This window comes from Drosophila teissieri, chromosome 3R, assembly GCF_016746235.2.
Source record: "Drosophila teissieri strain GT53w chromosome 3R, Prin_Dtei_1.1, whole genome shotgun sequence".
NCBI lineage: Eukaryota > Metazoa > Arthropoda > Insecta > Diptera > Drosophilidae > Drosophila > Drosophila teissieri.
Genome location: NC_053032.1, coordinates 15,206,243 through 15,231,408, shown reverse-complemented (window position 1 = coordinate 15,231,408; position 25,166 = coordinate 15,206,243). Strand labels below are relative to the sequence as shown.

General features: G+C 48.2%; 3 protein-coding genes across 3 annotated transcripts; 2 read left to right on the top strand and 1 right to left on the bottom strand.

Annotated features, from left to right (window-relative positions):
- The first annotated feature begins 569 nt into the window (after nt 1-569).
- LOC122620754 (hormone receptor 4) lies at nt 570-18,561 on the top strand. Its single transcript, XM_043798360.1, has 2 exons — nt 570-1,082; nt 15,039-18,561. The coding sequence occupies exons 1-2, from the start codon at nt 1,071-1,073 to the stop codon at nt 17,763-17,765; spliced, it is 2,739 nt and encodes a 912-aa protein (XP_043654295.1). The 5' UTR covers nt 570-1,070; the 3' UTR covers nt 17,766-18,561.
- Nucleotides 18,562-19,574: 1,013 nt separating this feature from the next.
- On the bottom strand, nt 19,575-22,303 carry LOC122619883 (ATPase family AAA domain-containing protein 3A homolog). The gene is made up of 6 exons (XM_043797087.1): nt 21,951-22,303; nt 21,368-21,842; nt 20,483-21,307; nt 20,224-20,422; nt 20,040-20,158; nt 19,575-19,984 (listed from the first exon to the last, which is right to left on the bottom strand). Exons 1-5 carry the CDS (start codon nt 22,171-22,173, stop codon nt 20,066-20,068), a joined length of 1,815 nt encoding a protein of 604 aa, XP_043653022.1. The 5' UTR covers nt 22,174-22,303; the 3' UTR covers nt 19,575-19,984; nt 20,040-20,065.
- A 182-nt stretch (nt 22,304-22,485) lies between these two features.
- Nucleotides 22,486-25,123, top strand: LOC122620402 (protein asunder). The gene is made up of 3 exons (XM_043797841.1): nt 22,486-24,136; nt 24,215-24,520; nt 24,579-25,123. The coding sequence occupies exons 1-3, from the start codon at nt 22,566-22,568 to the stop codon at nt 24,769-24,771; spliced, it is 2,070 nt and encodes a 689-aa protein (XP_043653776.1). The 5' UTR covers nt 22,486-22,565; the 3' UTR covers nt 24,772-25,123.
- The last annotated feature ends 43 nt before the right edge of the window (nt 25,124-25,166 follow it).

The window sequence follows — 25,166 nt, the reverse complement described above, 5'->3', positions numbered from 1 at the left end:
TGTCAAAAACCCAATCGACTTTCAAATCGAGCCTTGCACTCTGGCAACGCCACAGCAGTTGCTTGTATCTTTTGAATACCCGCTCCCACAATCGAACCGAATACCGAACGAACCGGCGACCAAAGCGCCTGGTTTGGTTTGCTTTGGCTTTGGGTTTGCACAACGTTTCGCTTCGCTGTTCGTAGTTCGTTATTCCGTAGTTCGTTATTTCGTTGTTGGGATTTCTGCCTTGCGTTGCTGTGCTGGGTTGAAATTGGTGGCTGGCAACACCGCTCGGCCTCACACACAGCTGGCAATGCCCCTGTATTGTGATTGTGTTGTGTGTGCGCTCTCGCTCTCTCCCAGTCAGTCCCACCGCTCTCTCTCTCCTCTCCACCCCCGCTGCTATCGAGAAACTCGTTCAGTTTCAATGCTTTTTACATAAGTGCGCGACGCGCAAGGGAGATAGCTGTATGCAGCTTGCTCGCTCGCACTCGCCACGAACGGTGCTCGTACAGGGGTGCATTTACTTGCGTCTGTGTGCGTGCCTGCCGTTTGGCTGCCTGCTGCCTGCTTCTTGAGCGCCGAGCGTTTTATTTGTGATTTTAGCACGGCGCTGCGAGGTCCACGTCGCTCATTTGCTCCGTGCCCGCTCGACAGCTCCAATTCGAAAACGACGTAAACGCCAGCCGTTCGCCAAGCGCGCGTAATTCAAAGTTATCAACTCGAAACACTGTTTCCTGGAAAAAGTGCACACCGTTAAATGTGAAATATTCAATCAAGTCAACTGGAGAATATAAAAATATTAAAAAAAAGTATAGTGAACTGCATTATATACAGATCGATCAGTTTGAGTAGTGCCAGCCATGTCGTCCAAGTTCTGTGATGCCGCTTTGGGTCGCTCCTACGCCTGCTCGTCCCGCTTTCCTTCGGGACACCTGCTGGCCGCCCTCTGATCCGCCCACGCCGCCCAGTGACTGACTGAAAGGGATCGTACCGCCCTGAACAAAAACTCCAACGTGTTACCTTTTTTTTCGTTTCCCATCTATTTGGCTATAAAAGTTGTGAACCTGGGAACGGCCCAGCCGAAAATGTGCACTGAGGTGAGTCTTCCAAATCCTGCCAGGATTGGTTAAAAAGTATTTTTAAGAATTTCGAAATATAAGAAATTTTTTAAAGGGAAATTGGAGTTGTGTCTGAACACTTCTCTGATCATAGATACTATGCTAGGATAGGAGGATTTTCAATCTTTTCAATTTAAAAATTTATTATGAGAAAATAAAAGTTGGGAATTATTTACTAAACTGAGTACTTTATACCTTATTTATACCTTATTTAACAACTCTTAAATTGACTTTACTAAAATGCAGAAAGATTTAAAAAAAATAGGATTTTTTCTAAACTTAAATTGCAATATGTTTCATCAGTTAGCAACGAAAACAGCAAAGATATTCGGAATTCCCAGCTTAACAGTTCAAGTACGAGTGAGATTAACGCCTGGCTCACATTCCAAGTAATTCCAATCCCTCAAACTAACTTATCAGTAATCTGAACTTGCCACAAGTTCAGTTCGTCTAGAACTGATAAGGCGATTTTGTGGTTGCGCCTCCGCCAATTGGTGAATCTCTCAGGTGGCATGCCGCACCTGCAGCGTCTCCTTGCGAAATGCGCGTAGCTTCAACATGTGGTTTGTGAGCTTATTGGCAATGCGTGGGCGGGTGTTTGCCTCAGTGGGTGGCAATGATGATGATGATGGTGGCGGTGCTCTGGGCATGACATGCAAACTTAGGTGGGTGGATACCAGCCGAATCCAAGGGATAAGGAGTAATGAAGGTTCTCAACAACAAAGGGACATGACAGCGAACCCAAGAACAGCAACAATGCCCGCTCTCGGTGGCGGCTGCCATTCAGCAATGTAAACAATGCACAAGTTGCACGTGCAGCCAGCAGGCTGGCCAGTGCCCCCTTTAACACCCAAACCGAAACCCCTGACGAAACACAGTAAGAAATTAGTGGATCCCAGGCTATGCACTGTTTGGAACGGAACACGATTTGATTCGCATTACTTTTTTGGTAACAAACTGGTCACTTACAAATTATTTCAAATATTTTGTGTTAAAAAACAGCATCTTATAATACCAGTAATCAAGTTTTAACAGCATATTTATATTTAACATAACCATGTAGAATGGATGCTTTATTAACCGCATAACTTTGTATCAAAACATAATCGTTAGAAATGCTTTTGGTAGTCTTGGGATTTCTCATATCTAAGCAAAAATAACACTTGCCAGCTTTTCAGTGCAATAATAACCGTCTGAACTGCGGCAGTCCTTCTCCCTCGCACTTTGTGACCATGCCAGGCATCGTGCAGCGCCATCTATTGGCACACATTCGCACAATATGCTAAATAGCCGCTGCTTGCGTCAACGGCTCCGTCGGCGTCGCTGTCGCCGGCTTAGCCGCTGCGCTTGTCTAATGCAACGCAACAATTGGACAGCAGCAGCGTCGGCAGCAGCAAAGCAGCAGACAGCTGACTTTTGGGGCCTTTTAATTAATTACATGCAAACGCTCTTTTTCGGCTCTCCTCATGCTCGCTCTCTCAGCTCGCTCCCTCGCCAACCACCCGCCCACAGCCACAATTCCGCCTGCTCCCCCGCAGAAAACAGCAACAAACTTTTTGGCGTTGCCGTCGGCGTCAGCGTCATTGCTCTGTTTACGTTTTCTCTTTCGTTGACGGCAGCGGAGCATTTCGCATTAATTTCTTAGTTCTTTTGACAGTAAGAAAAAGTTTTACAATGCGTTGAGTTCATGCTGAATTTGCCGCCCAGTACGTAGAACTCCAAACGTACATCTTGTAGTTGGATTTCTCGGTCAGTTGCACTTATATCCCAACGACCTCTATCTAACTCTTATAATCTGCGATATACATATGTATGTCCAACTCCATTAATATTACTTGCAAATCCTCTTATAAGAAGTCAAATCTTTACGCAAGAATTGGAACAGTCCTTTCTTTCTTCGAGTACTGTTTTGACTTGAGGAAGTTGCAGTTTCGAGTGGAAGTATCTTTAACGATCACCTTGCCCGACACCTTTCTCTATTGCACAATAATCCGTTTTGATAAATGCAACTCACAACGCCTTCACCACCGATTGTTTACATTTCCCCAGAGCCAAAGGGCATTTCCCGTTCGTTGCAGTCTTGATTCTGAGCGCCTTATCTTTATTCCTTTTCTTGTTCTGCTCTTTTAATTGTTCTTTATGGTTATGTGCTGCTCTGAATTGTTGTTGTTTTCGTTCCTCCTCGTCGTTTTGGCTGCTCGTTTGGTTTGGGGTTTTTGGGGTGGTGCAAATTCCGGCACGAGACTTAATTCACTTAATTGAGCAGGCAGCGCAGTCAGCCTCAGCCGCGGCAGTGACCGCGACTGCGACTGCGGCTGTGACCGAGGCAGCAGCAGAGGCACAGGCAGAGGCTAAAGCACGGGCCGGGTGGCCTGGCAAATAATAGTTTGGAGTTGGCGCCGGACCGGCATGGCACGGATGTGTACATGGAATATAGGAGGCGGCCGCCTTTGGTGATTTCACTTTCAGATACATTAACACAAGTGCGCTGAATTGCGCGCGCCTTTTGAGTTATTGGTAGCAGCGACGCTGGCTGCGCAGCACCAGCAGCAGCAGCCTCCTTCGTTGCCCATTTTCTTTGGCTCTTCGATTTTATGAATGAAAATCGCGACTTGGTTGGTTTGGTTTTGGTTACGCTTTGGTTGCACATATAGCCACATAGCCGCTGCTATATTTGCATGAGTGTGTGAGTGGAGCGAAGGATACGCACACACATGTGTCTGGTGTCTGGGGCAGCCATAAAATAAATGCCTTCGGGGGCTTCAACCACGCCACTGAGGGTGTACGTGTGTGTGTGTGAGCGTGCCCCAATAATACCATTATCCTTGGATGCTCTGGCTCCCTTAATTTGCCCTCGCATCTTAACTTGTTGCCGGCTCCTTGGGTCAAGTGCAACACGAAAACGCAAATTGCTCAATGAGGAATGTATAATCAAATAAGAGAAGGAGGAGTTGGAATTTCTTTATTTTTGTTCTCTTCTTTTGTTGTGTTACCAGTCTTCTAAAAATGTAAACAAAAGACTGCCACGAAAGAGGACGGGCGATGGCACCGCGTCGCATGAGCGATTTGGGTCCCAGTCACGACTTGTGTCGTCCCGCAGGTGAAACAGGAAAGAAATGCAACCTATTCAGTTATGGACCTGCTAGATGACGGCGTACTTGAATGTACGAAGTATTAAGAACTTCTCAATAGTTAGTTCTTAACCTTCATGAAATAATTGAAGTATTATACCTTGGACACGAAAGTATCACTCAGTTAAGATATAATCAGTGCTACCTACACTTTGACCCACTGTAAACTGCTTTATCATTGCACACTTTTAATAACTATCGGTAGACCAATAACAATTAATATTCCAGTTGCTGTATTAACCCATAAAACCGAGCCCCTTGTTAATAACTCTCGATTGGCCCGAGGGTTAAGTTCAGATCCCTAGATAAGAGCTATCGTAGGCGGTGGGTTCAACAAACCTCTAGCTTGCTAGTTAAGGGATTTGAAGGCGGATCCAGCCAGATCTTGTGCTTATCACTAATGACATGCAAGTTGTGCCGTTGCTAACAGCTGTTTTTTAACCACAACAGAGAGCGTGGCAAGTTGGCCGTAAAACAATCACTGTGCCTCTTTAGGTCCCCTGTTGACCGATTGAAAGATTTGCTCGCACAGAGCGTATATGGCAACGCGGTCTTGACTTGGCTCGACTTGGCTTGACTTAATGTATGCCCACACATCCACGGGCAACGTACAAAGACAGCTGGCAGCGGCGAGTTGTGGCACGAAATCTTATCAATGAATGCGCATCACTTGCACTTGTTTGCACCACCTGAGGGGGGGATGATGTGGCTATATGGCTATGGCTATGGCGATGGCGATGGCAATGGCTATGACTATGGCTATGGCTTTGGGTATGAGTTCGGGGAATTACCGGCTGGCGACGACGTAAATGGCTCGACGATGACGATGACGACGACGGCCGTGTGATGATGACGTGACTCTCAGGCGGTCCAGGGCGCGAACAACAACAACAGAAGCCACTACACGTGCAATGTCCAACTACCAATGCACTTGCACACGCACACCATTAGCATTATTAAATCGCAAGCCGCAAATTTGCGGTTGCGTCACCTACTTAACACGCGGACCATAGACCATGGACGATGGCCGGCCAGTTGGGCAACTGAGACAACTGACCGAAGAGACGGAAGCTGGGGTGGAAGAGCGAGACAGGATCAGCATCCACGGGTTTGCTTAAGGACAACAGCACTACGAGAGCGCTAGCGAAAATTTCCATTAAGCCAAATTAAAGTTATCGTACGCAGAGCAGCGACAGAGCAAGGCTAACTGGCCCTCCCAGCTCACCACCTCATGGTCCACCCCAATTCGCCACCCACTCAAGCACACTGGCAGAAATAATGCAGAGTAACTGAAACGAAAACGAAGCTTGTAAATTAATTCGATTGTGGATACCAGGGTTATAAATGCAATACTTTTAAATGAAAGGTGTCTTGAATTTTAAGCAATTGCAGCGCTTGAAGGCATTATTCAAAATACAAATCTATCTACGCATATGAAAAATCCTCTGTGATTTAATTTTCCACCGTGTACGGTTGTTCACTCTGCCTCCCCCGCATGTCCTCGCTTCCATTTTCATTTCTCTCGCTGCTCTCACTGACAACAGCCCCACCACCCACGCAACAACAACAATGCCAACTGAATACGGCGAAGAAGGGGAAGGCAGTGGAGTGGTTTGAAACATTCCATCTCTCTTTCTCTCTTCCGCACTCCCTTTCTCTTTTGCTCAGCCCACGTAGTGGTGTACGTGCAATTGGAAAAGTGGTTTTCATACTAGTGGATGGCCCAAAACCACCACCACCACCACTACCACCAGCGCCGACAGCAGAGCAGCAGCACCACCACCATCAATCCACCCAAAACCCATCGTATTTCTCGTCCTGTTTGGTAGGCTTCATTATGCCAGAACTTGGGGGTTAATGGGAGGTACAGTGGGTGGCATAGCATTTCACCCAATTTCATTATATTTGCCAACGTTTTTAGCTTTTATACGTCACACGGCATATCTCACCACACCCAACACAAGGAGCATTCAGAGTGGGTGGTTTGGGTTGATTTTATAAGGGGGATGTCAGGGCATGGTCGAGGTACGGTCGGGTCGTACGATAGAGAAAAGCCGGCTCGACTTTACTGCGCAGGGTCGCCAATTCGACTCGATGAGAGGGGTTGGGTGAGACAGGATGAGGCGAAGGATATGGGAGGGCTGATGGTGGATGGTGGCTGGGCGGCTGGTATATGGATGTAGGTGGTTTTCGGCTGCCTGTGCTGCCAACCCATTATTATAAAGAATATAATATTATAATAATGTCAGGCATAAAGTGCCAGAGAGAGAGAGACAGAGACAGAGACGGAAAAGCAGAGAGGGTGTCTCGGGAAGAGGAAGATTCGCCCAACCCTCCGTGGGGGCTGATGGAGCTTACACACACACAAGCACAACGAAAGCCCGTGTATATGTGCAGAATAAGGTTATTTTATAAACAGTCCAGGGTGTTATAAGGGGGAACTGCCACGGGGGGAGGGTTGAATGTATGTGTGGGCGGCCGTATCGAAGCAGAGCCGGAATATACGAGTGCGGGAGTCCGGGAGTTGGCGTCATAGTCACGGATGGGCGCTCGTGGGCGGACATGGGTTAAAGCGGCAAGGCAGCCCTTAAAGAGTGTTAACCATGGAACCGTTAAATAAAGGACACACTGATTGGGTCCCGCGATAAATCCTAAACTTCAAGATCAACTGAGATAGCAAATGGAGAGTAGCTATTTGTAGAATGGCCTAGATCGGAATATACGATCAAATCACTTTGTCCATAAAACGTATAGTGTTAATTTTTGATACAAATCTGGAAATACATATTCTAAAAGATGCTGAATTTCACATATGTATATATGATATCTTGTTAGTTTTTTTTTTATACACAAATATCTTTCAACTAAAAATGTCTTTGCTACCTAATAAACTAAGCTTTCTTGTAAACCTACTACTATATTATTCAATTTATAATATAGTACTTTTAAAAGCCATGAACAGTCCTCCAGATTTCCTATAGTGTCTTTATCATTCAGTGTACTTCGACAGTATCTTCGCAATTTGATTGCCTCATGCCGTAGGAAAATGCCAGCGGGCAACCTTGGTTCGATCCGTTAGCTTTGTGGCGCTGCGCTGGCGAGTTCAAATCCGAAACCGATTCAAACTACGTGAATTTGCGCGCGCTACGCTGCGGCCGTTGTCCGACATCCGACGAATACAATATCCAACATCCGTTATCCCACCACGCTAGCAACCTTCGCTAAAACGAGCGCGCCGTACTTACCACTTACCATACTACAACTGAAAGCGGGGGGTTTTTGGGGTGGGATTCTTCGTCCCCTTTGAGATTTTTGCCATTCTAAGCGAAACGCACTAGAAAAACGGTCGCTGTAAGCCTCTGCTTGTTCTTCTTCTTTTTCCCCATCTACTCTTCTCTTTCTTTGGCACATCGAGTGTTTTCGAAACGCAAAAAGAAACAAAAATATTTTCAACAAAAATCGGAACGCAACACTGCCAACTCAGTCGACGACGAGTCGTCGCTGTTGTTGTCGTTGTTGTTGCCGCCATCATTTATTTTTTCGTCGTTTCTTTTTTTTCCTGCTACATACTACAAAATTAAACTCGAACGAACCAGCGAACGAACGAACGAACGTTCGCTTGGCTCCGTGCTTTTGGAACGGCAAAAGTTGCGATATTACGTCCCTCGCTATCAACAGCACAGCGATGGCAGCTCTTACCCTGTACAGTGTACATGCATATACACGAACAAGCGATTTTAATACATGAAATTTTACTGTGCAGTATACACACACACACCCATCCGAACACATACCTACATGCACATACAGCACACTGGTTCCATCATCATTATTTACCAGCATTCGCTTTGTTGTTTTACCCTCGCTCGCTCTCTTCTCTTCTCTTTGCCTGCCTTCTCTCTCGTGTCATCTCCCTTTCCCCTCCGCGTTGCAGCGGCCCATACTTTATTTTTAACTGTGCGACTGTACTTCGTGTGTCGGTCGTTCGGCTCGTTCGCTTGTACATGTTTGTACATATATACGAACGGAGCGTCTGTATGTATGCGCTGAGTCGAGTCAGCAACATTGGATGTAGCTGTGGATGTACGTATGTATGCATGGGATGTGGAGTGGAGTCTTTGTTGGTTGGGGCTGTATGTACAAACATACGTACATATATACCCACAGTTTTTTCCATGGTATTTTTTTTGTTTTTGTAATTTTGTGTTTACCAAGCGGCTTGGTGAATGTACGTACGTACGTACGCCTTGATAGCTGTTGTTGCCTCGTACACTGCGCGACGTGCAATTTGCGCAGTGTGCTGTCGCTCCGACAATTGTTAACGGCAATTGTTGTTGCTCGTTGGCTGTAGCCCTGGTTCCGATTCGGAGCGATTAGCGCACTTGACGCAACTCAACTCAGCTCTCTTTTGCTCTGCTTGCTCTACTCGTGCTCTTGTCTTATCAGCTGGTCTGCGTGATAAGAGCCGCACGGCAGAAATTTTTGCATGCAGATCGATGATCATCGGCTATCTGCCCAAGTGCAGAAGCTTTTGGGGATCTCCATTCTACTATCACCACTATCGAAGGTTCAGAAATGGTAAAGATTAGGGCGTTTGATTCTTGAGATCTCTAGACGTCATTGCGGTGTATTTGAACAAAGTCGTCGTTTTTAGAGGCAATCTTCAAATGAATTCGATAAAAATAAATAACTAGCAAATGTTACATAAAGGTTCATATGCTCACAATATCGAAAGCACTTATTTTAGATGGGTGTTACCATATAAAGTCTTTTTAAAGTCTGTAGGATCGTGCTTTATTGTAATCTAAAAATTCTATAAATCGAGTTAAATATAAGATTAGAGTTTAAAACTTATATGTTGGTGTCAATATTCCTATCAATTCCGATCGAAGGAAGGTCCCACCGTCATACAGGTATTGCTCAGACCACTTCTTATTAGCTGGACTGGGCTGGGCAATCAATCGACCAACAGGTTGATTTCCTGGCAATTTCATTCCCATCTCGAGTCGCCTCGCTACTTGGCAAAGGTTCAATCACAGTCGAATTCGTCCTTAAAGTCTCGACAGTCGGAATGGCATATTGATGGATCGCTTGGGTTGGTCAGGTAGAAAGTGAGTGCTGCAATCCTAGAAAACCGAAATTGAGCCCGAACCCACTGGCGTGTCTAATGCGCTGCATCCTTTTCGGGGATTATAGTTCTCGACCTTAGGTAAAAATGCTCGCCCGACCCTTGGGCGGCTTACAATGGAATGGGATGATGATGATATGGGTTGGTTGGATGGTTGGATGGCTGGTATTGGGATTTGTGAGGGTCTCGACTCACGTTTCACGAAACGCCGAACTCTGCCTGTGCCGTACACATCGCAGAAACAGCTGAGTTGAGTTGCCTTGATGGAAAGCAGGCGAGGCTGGGAGGTATGGTTCATTGACCAAAAGTTACCATTCTTAACCCCCACTTCTCCCACACCCCCCACTTGGCCTCCTCTCGTATGGGTAATGTATGTTGTCAGCTGTTCCCCCATTTCGCCAAATCACATACATACACTGACACTCACGTACGCAAAGTGGGAAGAGCGAGAGATGCCTTGCAAATTTTCAATGTCACCAATTGCGATGCCAACTTCGCTGCCGACGTCGCTGCTTATAAATCTTCGACATGAAGCGGGCAACAAAAAGCCGCAAAAAAAGAAGGCAGAAACAGCAAGCGGCGTGCATTGAAAATTGCTCTAATTCGCCAAAAACAGCTGATTTGGTCGGCAACGCCGCCGTCGCGGTGGCTTCCTGTCTCCGTCGCGGCCGCTGCCTCCACCTCTGCCGCCAATCGACGTCCCCACATCCACATTCATATCGACACGGGGACTCGCACTCGAAACTCGGTATCGAAATCGGAATCGGGGGTTTTCTGTCTGTCAGTCGTGCGGCGAACTCCGTGGTGCGGCAACATGAAATGGCCGACGCAAAATATGCGCACATCAAAAAAGACTGCCACCTACAACGCAGCCCACGAACTCCACCCAAAAAGCACAGCCCATCCGTAGCTCTCTGGCACAGCCTTGATTCGTGTTTGGGTAAACAAACGGTCTTGCAACTATTGAGTGGACCAGTCATTTTACTAATATCCATAGATACAGTGGAATTAAAGCCCATAGTATTCGATAAAATATATGAAAAATATACTATTACCATCTTTCTTTCTTTTGCCGTCGATAACATATTTGTTTGGGAGATAGTAGTTAAAATATAAAAAGCTTTTACTAGATTTCTTTGATTCTGATAAACTTTTAATTGCATAGTTGGTATTCATTTTAACATTACAAATGCTATACCTTCGAGAGGGGAACTAGCGTTGAGCTAGTGGGAAAGCCCGGCTTGAACATCTTTCCGTTCCCACATCGTCATGTGCCGCTATAAGCAAATAGCTCGGCCGCTCTGTTATTGTTGTGGGTGTTTGCATTCAAAGTTTTCACCATGGGGGAGGGAAAAATAACTGAGCCAGCATGGGAAACTCCGAGGGACCAGCCACCATATCGGCGTCATCTCGAGCTTCCCATCCACATCCACTTCCAGATCCAGATCCAGATCCACATCCAGATCCACAACCACCAACATAAGAAACTAAGAGAGCTGGGCTCGAGAAAGAGGAGTGGGAGAGCGGGTGGTGCTGATGGTGCTGTTGCTGGTGCGTCTTCGCCCCTGTCTTCAATTCAATTCATTTTTATTATGATGAGCTGAAGACCGCTTCGTCTTCGTCTTCTTCTTATTCAACTCCGTTGAACCCCAGCTTGCTGGTAATTTTTTTTATTATGCCCCATCGTCGTTGTCTTCGGGCCGCGCGCGCTCTTTTTTATGTTTCCAAAGTTTCTTCTTCCTCTTTGGCTCGTACACTTAAATTGCTTTGGCGGAGATCGCGGCTTAAACCCAAACCAAACCCAAACCCAGCTCGAAAGCCGAAACTCGGCTTTTTGCTTCTATTTGTTTTTTTTTCTTTCTTTATTTTTGTTTCTCTTGACGTTGTTTTTTATGTGCGGCTCTCGGCTCGGCCCGACTCGACTTGACTCGATTCGCAGCTATCGCACGTTGTGCTGTGCGCCCCAGCCGAAGAATTCAAAGTGGGGCCCCAGACCAGAGCACCAGACCCGCTACGACCGGAGTGGATCGGGCCAGAGCCACAGTCGTAGCCAGGCCCAGACCCACAGTCACAGCCACAGCCACAGCCAAAGCCCACAGCCCAGAGTTAAAGCCAGCCGGAGTTTCAGAGCCCAGGCACTGGAGGTAGCAACAACGACAACGACAACGGCGACCGACTTAAATGCTTGGAAGTCGACTCTCGAACGGGCACAATGGGATGGAATGTTATTTGGAAAATCATTTTGGGTCTTAATAGAAGAATAATATAAAAAAATATAGCTGCAAGCTACATTTTTGGTGCTATAAATTACTTAAAAGTTAAAATTGTTTATTTTGTTGAATTTTTTAGCCTGAGCTTAGATAGTTTTGCAAAATACTCCGAAATATGCCAGATCATGATTATTATTATTTAGATCCTTTACGTATAAAACACTTATAGTTACTCATTGATGTTGAAACAATAAAGATCTCATCTGATCTAGTACTAAAATAGATTATTTCCTTGGTAGGAAACTCCTCATATATAACTCCGTGCTGTTAGCGTAGAAATCACTTTTAGGTCAGTTTTAGCCCACTGTCTCCTGGCTCTTAGCTCTTGGCTCTGCCTTTCGGCCAAACATTTCGTTTCGTGTTGCTTTTGCTGTTGCTGTTGCTGTTGCTGCTGACGATGACTGGCTCCGGCTCTCAGGTTGGGTTGGTTTCTGTTCGCTGGCTGCTTGTTTGGCTCATAACCTGAAACTTGAATATTGTGGAATTTGAAGGTAGCGACGATGTGGTTGTTGTTGTTGTTGTTACTGCAGCAGCAACAGCAACAACACCAGCAACAACTGCAGCGACGCTGCGTGCGAGCTTTAGACTCGGGCCGTCAATTTGGAGCCAGTCGAAGTCGGAGCCGGAGACGGAGACTCACGCCCCTCGCTCCGCCAATCTCCTCCTGCTTTTTCAGTCAGTTTTCAGTCCGCTGCCAGTGCCAGCTGAAACGAGTTGCTGGCGAAGCGTAAAATGCTGCTGCTGCTGTTGTTATTGCTGCGCAAGTGTTGCTGTAGATGTTGCTGGTGGGTAAAAAGCAACGAACGCTTGACGGGTACTGGCTTTTGTGTTGCTGCTGCGGTGCTTGGTTGCTGTTGCCGCTTGAAACTGCCTGAGTGATGTTGGTGTGGCAATAAAATTCAACTTCCAGCAACATTGCCAGCGAACGCAGCTCGAAAATCATCATCATCAGCCAGCCAGACAGTCAGCCAGTCAGCTAGTCAGGCAGTCAGCCAGTCCCAAGATGATGGCCAGCATTGTATAAATTTTGTTTTCTGTTTTCTGGCTTATAATGATGGCCAGCATTTCTCCATTCGAACGAAAATTAGCGTAGAAAGTTTTCTTTTTCTTTATATTTTTTGTGTGCGCGCTGTTGTTGATGTTGATGCTCGCTTGGGTTTTCCCGTTGCGAAGCTCAGCTGATGCGATTTGATTTGATTGAGGGGGTGAGCTTTTAGCTGATTGGTTTTTGGCGCAGCTTTTAAGCGCACACGACGTATGCGCAACGAGCTTCGGCTGCATTACACATACGACCAGTTGTCAACAGAACAATGAGCAATGAGCAATGAGTGAGCGCCGCCTCGCCTTTAAAACGACGACTGCGAAGATAAGCATGAGTCAGCCGAGGCAGAACGGCAATGGGTACGGAGCAAAACCAATAATTCCGAGAAGGGAACTTCTCGCTGCCGCCAAAGAAGACGTTGTATGGCTCTTGGTTTGCTTGGTCTGGTTGGTTTGGTTGATTCGGTCCCAAAAGGGCGAACCATCCGGAGTCCGGACGGCCAGCATGTCTAGACTCGCTCCAGCCCCTATACCAAAAATAACACCGAAAATACAGCTGCAGACGCGAACGCGAACGAGAACGCAACGACGACGAGGGATGAAATGCGATGATGAGACATGCGGCAGTGGCAAGGCAAAACCCAGAGGCAGACAGGCAAACAAGGCGAACCGGGCCAGAGAACAGGGACAGGGACAGGGACAGAGGCAATGGGCTGCGGCAGGGGCAGGGGCAGGGGAAATGGGCATTGGCAGGGTCGGGGGTAGAAAAATGCGAAACACATGCGACTCAGCCAGCGACCGACGTCGACCGACCTCGATGACGATAACACACAGCGCACACAGCTCACACAGCACTGCGGACTGAAAACGAAACGAAAACTCACCCTCTAAATCGGGTTCTCGTATTATATTCCCCCAGTGCTGCAGGGAACTGCAGCAGCAGCAGCAACAGCAGCAACATCATAAGCAACATCAACGGCACGGCGGCAACAGCACTGGCAAATATGCGAGCATATGGCAACCCTTATGGATATATGGATATATGGATATGACAAAGGCCGTTCCTCGGCCGACGTACCACGCACAGATGTTCAAAACTCGATGGGGAAAGTCTCGGTGAGGAAGGGCACGGGAATTGGGCAGAGTGCCGGCAATTGAAGGGTGGCAACTCTTAAATACGGGAGATGTGAGTTGAAAATCCCCACCTAGACTCCGCGATCGATAGATATAGTCTTAAGCGAAAGGGTGGTGACATTTTTGGGGAGATGGAAGCTTATTGAAGCTCAAAAGGGAAGGGGATAGATCATTTCAGCTTCAGTTGCATTTTTATATTTATAAACCCAAGACTATACATTTAAAGGCATTCTGAAATGTACTAGGTATTGTATCTAGATCTTTTTTATTGAGATCTGCAAATAACATATGTACAAACATATAACTCTAAGTAAAAAAATATGTTTAATGGGACTACATATGTAGCTTTCCCGGGCAAGTATTCTCCAGCATTCTTTCGTTCCACTGTTGATCAAAAATCTTGACTGGAGCAGAACTCGAAAACTTAAAAATAGTTTCAAAACAGAAAAACGAAACGTAGAAACGGAGAAAAGTCCCACAGCAAATGTGGCGGAAGTTGATGGGAAAGTGCCAGGAAAAGCAGAGCATTCAGAATGGAAAGACTACGGCAATCGTGGCAGCCCACACGATTCTCGAGGTTCCGCCCTCTCCTCTCGTCTCTGTGCGTTTTATTTTAAGAAGATTTCGAGCAGCGTCGATGAGCAATGCCATCAGTCGAAAGGGGGAGGAGGTGGGGCTGGGGCTGGTGCTGGTGCTGGGTGGCTGGGGTGAGGCGGAGGGTGGCTGACTGACGGAAAGACAGCCTCGACTTGCCCGGCTTGGCTGTGGCTGTGGCTGTTGCTGTTGGTGTTGGTGTTGTTGTCGCCTGGCATTTTCCATTCCATTTTCATGGCTCGAGTGGGTGGAAGGAACGAGGGTGGTACGGTGGCTGGCTGAGTGGGCGAAAGGGGGAGTTCAAGTCCCTGCCTGACTTCCATTTTCTTGATAAGTTTTTAGCTGGCTGTGTGTCCTTTGTTGGCTCGTGCGAACCGTGAGGAAATTTATGATGCACAGAGGGAAAATACCGAACTGAAAACTTATAAATAAAGAAATTTATTTGAGAACGATTTTAGCTTAAGGATTTGCGGGTTCTTTGTCGTACTTTAGAAATATTTAATTGTCATTTTCCTGCTCATCACAATTATTTCAGTAAGGTCACTTGCCTCTCTGCTGTGTGTCCAACTCCTTTGTAACGTGTTCCTTATTTTGGCGGCAAATCACTATATTTATGTTATATTCCCTCTTATTGCAGGTAAATTCCGCGATGGGTCTTCAAGCAACAGCCGCCACCAAGCGGAAGCATGAGCTGACCTTCGACAGCAAGGATGCCAACACCACCTACACGGGCAACTGTGCCCCGCCCCCCGTCAAGGCCAACAAGTGGGCCATCAGCAACAACAACTACCTGGAGTCGCTCGAGGAGCAGCAACAGCAACAGCAGCAGCAGCAGCAATCGCCATCGGAGCCAGCTGTTGAGTCCAACAACAACCACATTGGTTTAGAAGCAAACATGGATGCGTTAAAGCCAACGGAGCCAAGTATTAGCAATGGTCATGAAGTTACTACCGCCGTCGCAGCCCTGAAAAGCCAAGCGGAGGTGCCACTCCCGCCGACAGCGAGTGCGGCGATACCGGAGGACAGTATCGCTAGGCTAGAGGTGGTCACCTCAGCCGTTCCTTGTCAGCCCTGGACGAGCAATGCGTCCACGACTCCGTCGGCGGTGGCAGGACCCGCTGGATCCGCCGAACCAGTGGACTGCATCTCCAAGCTGCAGGCGGTCGCGGTGCCCAGTGATCCTTGGGGCAGCATTGCCACCCGCTCCACGCTGGCCACTACTCTGCTCAGCGCCGATGAGCTGGATGACGATGATGATGATTTTGAGGACGACTACGAGGAGGAGGAGAGCATCATACCCACCTACTGTCCCATGCGCTATCATCCCTTTGTGCCGCATCCGCACCCTCATCCACACCAGCTGCCGTCCCATCCCCACCAGCAGCAGCCGCAGCAGCTCACCCAACAACAACCACTTCCCCAGCAGCAGCAACTCGCCCAGCAACAGCAACAACATCCGCAGCAGCAGAGAAGCTATGCCCCCGGATATGGGAGCAGGCAACCCAACTACTACTCGGAGCCTTTCCCGCAGCAGAATTGCTCGCGGACCGGAGGACCGCAGCACATGACGCAATCACCGCCGACACCGCAGCAGGCGCGTGGTTTTGCTCCACCCCAGTGGGCGACGACGGGAAGCAGTCCAGCCAATCCCTCAGCGGGAGCCCAACAGTTTTACGAGGCGACCAACGGTGGAGCCTACGCCCCGCCAGCGGCGCCCCAGCAAACGATTCGTTGTGCAGAGAACGGCAAATCCTATCTAGACCTGGGCTGCAGCAGTGGCGCATCCGGCAACGCTGGAGGATCGCCCATTAGTCCGCCGCCCTCATCGGCGCCCGTTGTTCCGTTCGCCGGCTTGCCGCTCCATGGCCTGCCGCTCAAGCGGTGCTGTGATGGACGACCCGGTGGCTGGTGCAGTGCCAACAGGAGTTGCTACAAGGACACGCGCCTGAAGATACGCAATCTGTCCATGTTCAAACTCTCCCGTTTCCGGCAGGTTTCCGAGCAGTCGCTATACCGCTCGGTGCTCATTTGCAACACGCTGAAGCGCATTGATCGGGAGATCGAAGCCGAGGCCAAGGAGCTGCACCAGGCGGCGCAACAGCACCACCAACAGGCGGCAGCAGCGGCAGCCGCAGCAGCAGCAGCGGCGGCCCAAGCGGCTCAGTACCACCCAGCCTACCAGCAGCAGCAATCCCCGCCAGCCCCACTGCATCCGCATCCGCAGCAGCAGATGGACTATGCGCCCGTGCTGAACTGTGCCCGTTTGGCCAACATGGAGCACTACCAGCAACTCAGTTTCCAGCCCCAGCACCAGCAACAACAGCAGCCTTCGCAAACACATGGCTACCACGAGCGTCTGGAGAGCCAGCCCGCCTACAGGGGCGTGGCAGCGGGTGCGGGCAGCTTCACCGCGCAGCCGAGCAACTGTGATACATCAGCGGCAGCAAGTAACAACAATACCAGCGGCAACAGCAACAACTCCTCAGCGACAGCGGCGAGCAGCAACAGTAGTCTGCACCCCTATGATCACTATCCCTTTCGGGAGTCGCAATCTGGTCGAGCCACGCCCTTCCCGGCCTGCCCCACCACCACAGCAGCAGCGGCTGCAGCTTCAGCAGCAGCAGCAGCGGCCAGCGGAGGAGCAGCAACAACCCTGAGCAGCAACATCAGCAGTTCCCCCACATCAAGCAGCACTAGCAGCAACACCACTTCCTCAACGGTGATGAGCAGCAGTAGTGGGAATACTGTGAGCAGCAATGGCACCACGCCAGTTGCCCCTACCGCCAGCAGCAACAACTGCGATACTAGCGATTCGGGCTATGCGGACGACGACTCTACGCGATCCATCAACTGGAGTTCAGTGCTGAGCCTGAGTTCGCAATCGGCGCTGGATCCGCTGAACAACAACGATTTGTTCAGCATACTTCCGTCGACGGCCACACCCACAGCGGTGCCAGTTTCAGTGCCAGCCAGCAGTTCCAGTTCCTCCTCGGGGTCCACGTTGGCATTCAGCGGGAGCTTCACCACCGTGCAGGCGAGCGGCGGCAGTAGCAGTTCCTGCGGGAGCAGCTCCACCACCGCCACATTCACCACCCTGTCCACCATTTCCTCGGCCACCCACTCGCTGACCTCGTCGTATGTTAGCAGCATCAGCTCTAATGTGTCGGCGGGAGCCAATACCTGGGAGTACGGATTCCTGGACATGGAGTTCGGACTGGGGTCGGAGTTCACGGAGCTGGTGCCGAGCTGTAAGCTCAGCTCCGAGGATCTGTTTAAAAGCGGACTGGGCGGGCAGGTTGTGACCGCCTCCCGCCTGCACGACAACGAACTGGAGCAGCCGGCCCACATCATGGTCGGCAGTTAGTATCAGTTGTAGACGATGACGGCGACGGCGATGGATCCCCAGCGGATGGCGGCGTGCTGGTCGCGTCGCCTGCTGGCGCCCACTAGCAATTCCAAGCAGTATTGAATCGACGAAATGGGGGATGGGGAGAGGGGGATCTTAACTGCTAATTGTGCTCAGGTTGTGAACGTGCATGAGAATATATATATAGGAGTATACACATATATTCGTAATTCTTGGTCCTAATTACCCCTCTCCCTTCCCTCACACAAGCAATCGGGGACACAAATTAATTGCAATCTTTAATGAAATTCTTAAGAGAGATCGAAGAAATGGCAGAACAATGAATATGACAAATGAGCAAGCAAAACTATTAGCAAATTTTTCTAAGTGTAAATATTGTTAGTCTTAAGGCAGAACAGCGAACTCCTAGCCAAGTAAGTTTGAAACGGAAGCAAAACAAAATTCTATATTAGCGTAACTTTAGCATTGTTAGTTGCAATTGTTGCAGTTTTTCGATTCAACACCACACAAGAACAACAACAGCATCAAATCGAACAACAAAAGGCCGTTGGAAATTTTTCGAACCCAAATCAATTAACAAAATTTACGTTTTGGCCTAAAGACGATGCAGCATTCGGCGTACATGGCGAAATTGATGAGAAATAGAAAAACGTTTACTATATTACTAGCCATAAGTATTATTATTTATATACAAAACCGCAGAAAACAACAAACAAAAGAACAACTTAAAACAAAGTTTTATAAAAGAAAAAACAAACGAAAAAATACACAAAAAGAACAAAAAAATTAAAAACGCAAGCAAATATAAAGAATTTGTTAAAAAAAAACAATATTTTTTAATATGTTTGGGTGTGGGTGGTGGAACTTAATTTTGCAGCGGAATATATCCAGTTGAAACAAAAGTATTTATTCGTGGATATCTATAATTAAATATTCTCGTCGCGCTCTGCAGAAATTCAAATTTCGCGCGTTAAATCCAAAGCGGACAAAGACAGTGCTGCCACCCCAACATCATCTCCCCAAACTGCACTTTAGTGTGACCATTATTTCTTTAGGTTCGAGTCCCCACTACACAAAGCAGTTTACACTGCTTGTCTGGTGGAAGCACCCGATAAAAATGTTACTTAAGGGGTAACACTTTTTTGTATTTTGAAATATCTTTAGTATTATCGATTACAATCGAATAATCATATATAAAAACTTCTGGAGTAGAAATACAGGTGGCGCAAAAGTACGTTAATTTTAATTTGTGATGCAAGGAAATTTAAAGTTTCAGAAATTTGTATAATTTTAAAAAGTGTTTTTAGCGAAAACACGAAAATGTTATACTTGAAGTTATATTCGCCTACGGCGGTATAATTATACATATTTTTTCTAGTTTTTATAAAGTAGTTTTTGTTAAATATTTAACTGCACTTGGACTTTGCGACACCTATTGAGGGGAGTGCGCAATAACTTTACATTGCTTAACATAAAGTTGCCATTACATTACCACAAATTTTGCGCGCTTTCGCCCTCAGATGTCGCTTCATTTAACATTGACAAATATAGTTGGCAACTCGACCATACTACATCTACTTTCCGCTAGGTGGGGTAAACAAAAATATCACTTACTGTAATGAATAATTATTTCAACTAATTAATGAAACAATAGAATTGAAATAATAAAATTAATTAAGAGCTAAGGGTATAACTAGACTTTTCAGGAAACTATAAGAAACTATTTTTGAGGATAAAGATTAAACACCTAACCAATTTTGTAAACATAATTCAACCTCTTCTTTGAAAAGGCGAAAAAAAATGCAATTTTTAACAGGTAATTTATATATATTTACTTCATACTCATACATAGGAAAACTCTGCGGACAAGTCAAATTAGTGGAAGCGCCAGCGAGAAGTTTAATATAAATCTCTCACAGTGCTGGCGCGACCGACTTCAATACCAATTCACAGTCTACGTCCAAAGCTTTAACATACGAAATGCAACAACAGCAGTTAAAATATATACCTCTTATTGTATACTCTATTGAGACAGTGAATGTAAGCTTATAATACAATTATCAGTGGGTCAAACTTAATTGTATCTATAGACGAACACATGTTTCCGCCAACGATTATGTACAGGCTGTTAAATGCATACACGTAACCGATATGCACTTTTTTTGGTGTCTCGGCTGCTGGTGTCCGTTAGTAAGGTAAAGCCCTGTGCGTACCAACTTAATGTTAAATGATTAGAAAACTAAACAAGTTTTGAATGCAGGTTGCATCTACTTCGACAACAGCTCCTTCTCCGCGATTCACAGTTTGTTGGCAGTGAGGGTAAGGGGTGGAGCAGCTGCGCCAGTGATGGATTTGTGATCGGCACGCTCCTGATCCGAAAGCCAGGCCATCTGCAAAGGGTACATGGTTGAAGGTTACCAAAGCCCATGAGGTTAATACACATTTTTAAACCCACCTTCTGTTTGTGCTGCTCAGCAGCGGAGTAGCACCTGTCTAGGACCATCTTCTCGGTGAGCAGACCATCCTCGGAGGCATAGACTGCCGCCTGCCAGGACACGCCCAGCTTGGAGATTTCTCGACCAGACATGCCCTCGCACAGAGCGGCCATCTTCGAACACGTCTTTCCATAATCAAAGGTGTCCAGCTTGAACCGCCTAGATTATAAGAGATAGTAAAGTATTTTTACAAAATGAATCAATTCATGAAATACTTACTTGGCACCCGCAGCGGCAGGCTGCAGCACATATTTGTCGAAGTACAGACGCAGGAGGCGTTCCCGTTCCTCCAGGCCAGGCAGCGTGAACTCCACCATCTCGTCCAGACGATCGTTGATAGCGTAATCAAACTGTTCGGGAGTGTTGGAGGCCAGCACAAGCATGAACTTGGGGTTCTGCTCGGAGGTGCGGTACAGGAAGGCGTTCAGGGCGGCACGCAGATCCTCTGAGATCTTTTCTGAGGAGCGCTTGCGCAAGAATGCATCGGCCTCGTCCACGAAGAGCAGCAGTCCGCGGCGAGAGGTGTGCGACCAGTCGAACACCTTGTGGATGGCCGTCACGCCCTCCTTGCCCATGGGCGCCACATCGCCACCGGTCATGATGGCAAAGTCCATGCCAGAGTGCTCGGCCAGCTTCTTAGCGAACATGGTCTTGCCCGTTCCGGGTGGGCCGTGCATCAAAACGTTCCTGTACATGCCTCTGTTGATACGTGTGTTCTTCGTGGCGATGGCAATGTCACGTAGCCGTTCCTCCAGCTTCGGATTCAGCACAACGCCCTGCAGGGCATCGGTAGGCTTGGCGCGCAACCTCTTCAGGTAGTTAAGCGGGTTCTTAAGGGCATCCAGAAAAGCAAAGCGCGACGTCTCGCCAACCAACGTAGGCTTACCGATGCGCGCCTCCACATATCGAGAGACCACTCCCGTGGCGCCCTTGGCCGTGTACACGCCCAGGGCCAACAACGAAAGTCCTCCGGCGGCGGTCAGCACCTTATCCCAGTCGGTAAGCATAGCTTCAGCCCCGGCACCGATGACAGTACCAGCAGTTCTGTGGATTAGGAATAGGAAATCAATTATATCATCCTGCTTAGTTTGGGGAATCACTCACTTAATGCCCTCCAGAACGGTAGTTCGGTGTTCCTGCGCCTTGAGACGAATCTTCTCTAAATTGATATCCCGGTTCTCGCGATCCACACGTGCCTTGGCCCGCAGCTCGTGTTCCAGCAGCTTGAGCCGGTTCTTCTCCTTCATCTCGATCTCGTGCTCGATGGTCTGGCGCCGCATGGCCTCTTGGCGCTGGACGCTCTCCTCCTGCTTGCGCAGGTTATCCTCCTGCACGCGCTGCTGCTGCTGCAGCTGATCCTCATACCGCTTGCGGGACAGCTGATCCTGGTACTGGGCACGCTGCTGCTGCTGCTTGGTCTCCTCGATGAGGGTCTTGCGGCGCTCCTCGTGATCGATGCGCTTCTGCTCGACCTTGGCCTGCTCGATGTGGGCCTCGTACTCCTTGACCTTGGTGTTGTACTCCGTTTGCCGAGTGGCCTCCTGCATCTTGGACAGTTCAAGGGCCTCCCGGGCGTGTTCTGCACAAGATTAACATGGGTCATGGACATGGACTCTGACGCACACGCACGCTGTGATAGCATGGCGCATGTCGGTTATGCAATTGGGTGATGAAATTGTCGGCTTACTTGAACGCTCCAGGGTTTTGGCAGCATCCGCCGCACGTTCCAGCGCCGAAGAATCGAAGCGGTACGCCTCCATGGCCTTGCGCTCCGCCCGGCTCAGTTGCGCATCACCGGTCTTCTCACCGGCCGTCCTGCCCTCCGGATCGGCAGCTCCTCCTCCGTCCGGAAAGCCGGCTGACTGATCCGGCTGCGGCTGCTGGCGGTTCCTGCCCAAAAGCCACGACATTGTCCTGATACGTTGGAGTGCGCTGCTCGCGCTTTTCACTCAGAGTGTGGGAAAAAAAACAATCTAGAAAATATTACGAAATTTTGACAGCTTTCGCTTAACAACGTGATTCTAGGAGTGTAGTGTTGCCAGATCCGCTAAATTAGAGACGGACAAATTTGAATCAAGTTGAATATTCATCGATATATTTAAAAGCATTCGTGCTTTTTTTTGGTGAGTTTGAGCAAAAAGCTTTTCAACATATGGAAAAAAAAACTAAAAAAAATTGCTCCGTGGTGAATTTGGAATTTGAAAACAGCTGTTCGTGGTGAATAAAGATTGTAAACAATTAGAATTCAACGCCTGCGTTTGTTTGATTTCCCTGCAATTTTAGTTGTCCAGACGAGCCCACCATGTTCGAGCGCAACCAGAAGACCATCTTCGTGCTGGACCACACCCGATACTTCAGCATCGCCAGCGAGGAGTACATCTCGATGGACTTCCTAAAGGGAAAACCATCTGCAGACGGCGGCGCAACAGGAGCGGCGGGAAATGCAAGCGGCGGCGGTGGATCCCAATTCAGTAAGAGCCTGTGGACATGCGCCTGCGAATCTTCCATCGAGTACTGCCGCGTGGTCTGGGATCTCTTTCCCGGCAAGAAGCATGTGCGGTTCATTGTCTCTGACACGGCGGCGCACATCGTGAACACCTGGAGTCCCAGCACACAAAATATGTCGCACGTGATGAACGCAATGGTAATGGTGGGCGTCCCATCGCGCAACGTTCCAACATCTTCAGACTACTCGGTGATCCATGGCCTGCGGGCCGCCATCGAAGCGCTGGCGGAGCCCACAGATGAGCAGCTGGCGGCTATGGCCGACTTTGGGACCGACGAACTGCCGCGCATTCCCAACAAGGGTCGCGTCATCTGCATCACCTCGGCGCGCGACAATACCAGCATGAAGAGCTTGGAGGACATCTTCAACACAGTGCTGGTGCAGCAGAACGCCCTAGCAGCGCCACCAGCCAAGAAGGGACTGGTCATAGACCATTGCCACCTAGTTATCCTCAACATTGTGCCGCTAGGCGTCGAATCGCTGGTCACCAATCGCAGCTTGCTCAAGATTTCGCCCCTGCTGGACGTCGAGATCCACACAGTCAGTGCCCCGGATATCTCGTATAAGCTGACGCACCTCATACTAAACCATTACGACCTAGCCAGTACTACGGTGACCAACATACCCATGAAGGAAGAGCAGAACGCCAACTCCAGCGCCAACTACGATGTGGAAATCCTGCACAGCCGTAGGGCCCACTCCATCACCTGTGGTCCGGATTTTAGTCTACCAACGAGCATCAAGCAAGGCGCTACCTACGAAACGGTGACTCTTAAGTGGTGCACACCCCGCGGTTGCGGCTCTGCTGATCTACAGCCCTGCCTGGGTCAGTTCCTCGTGACACCTGTGGACGTCACCTCGCGGCCCAGTTCCTGCTTGATTAACTTTTTGCTCAACGGGCGCTCTGTGTTACTGGAAATGCCGCGCAAGACCGGCTCGAAGGCCACCAGCCATATGCTGTCTGCCCGCGGTGGCGAGATCTTTGTGCACTCCCTGTGCATCACGCGCTCCTGCATGGACGAGGCTCCATCAATTACCGATGGCCCCGGAGGACGCGTCTCGGACTATCGCACCGCCGAACTTGGTCAACTGATCAAGATGTCGCGCATGGTTCCGCTAAAGGTCAAGGATCCATCTGCTCCGTCTTTGACGCGCCGGTTGCCACGCTACTTCCCTCTGACTACCAGCTCTTCGATACTGTTCCATCTACAGCGTCATATCAGTTGGCTGCCGCATTTTCTTCATCTTTTGGTTAAGGAGGACATGGACAAGCAGGACGAGGTGCGGTGCCAGCAGCACATTCACGAACTGTACAAAAGCGCCTCGCGTGGCGATGTTCTACCATTTACGCACACCAATGGAGCAAGGTAAACAATTAATGGAGAACCCCTATATTTGTTTAAATTGTATTATAATAACACCATTTTCATCTCGATCCTAAATAGACTAAAGCTTTCCAAGGCCAAAGACCAGTATCGCTTGCTGTATAGGGAACTGGAGCAACTTATCCAACTAAATGCCACCACTATGCACCATAAAAATCTGCTGGAAAGCCTACAGAGCTTGCGAGCCGCCTACGGTGACGCCCCGCTGAAGTCGGAACCAGGAGCCAGTCTCCTGCGCTCTTACACGGAATCCCCACTCTCTCCTGAACGCCTGGAACCCAACAGTAGCGGCAGTGCTAGTGGCAGCAGCAACTCCAATAGCCTTCTCAAGGCCAGCAAGCGTCGCATGTCTAGTTGTGGGCAAAGGTATGTGGGTATCCCTTGATTGAATCCTTAATAATTCTCGCCTAATGTTTGTCGCCAGATCCCTGCTAGATATTATATCCTCAGCTGAGCGAAGTCAGTCCAACAAACGATTGGACTTCTCGGGACGCCTTTGCACTCCTTTGGGTCAAGTGGCCAAACTGTACCCGGATTTTGGAAACAAGGACAAGGACACCGTTGCGACGGGGGCCAGTATTACGCCCAATGTTAAGGAGGAATCAGTACGCAGTTAAAATGGCACGGAAAAACACAAAAATAAGCCGGGACTGAAGTTTTTATTTATAAAAAGAAACGAAATCATTTCCTTAAGCAAAACTTAGTGTACGGTTTAATAGGACTTCATTTAAATGTTGCAATTAAGTATTTTTCTGTGAGTTTCGGCTCCCATCCGGCTAATTTTAATGGCTTGTTTAAGACTGTGGAAAACACACTGTAATTCCTTTATTTGAGCTGCCTCAAATTGGATTAGTTTATGATTCAAACTGTATGTTTAATTTAAGCAATTAATTTACATGGGGCGATGAGTTTTTCTAAACTTGATTGTGATCTTTGCCACGGTAATAAACATTTTTAAGCTTAAGAGAACTACTAAGAACGCATTATTTTATTAGCCTTGAAAATATATTTT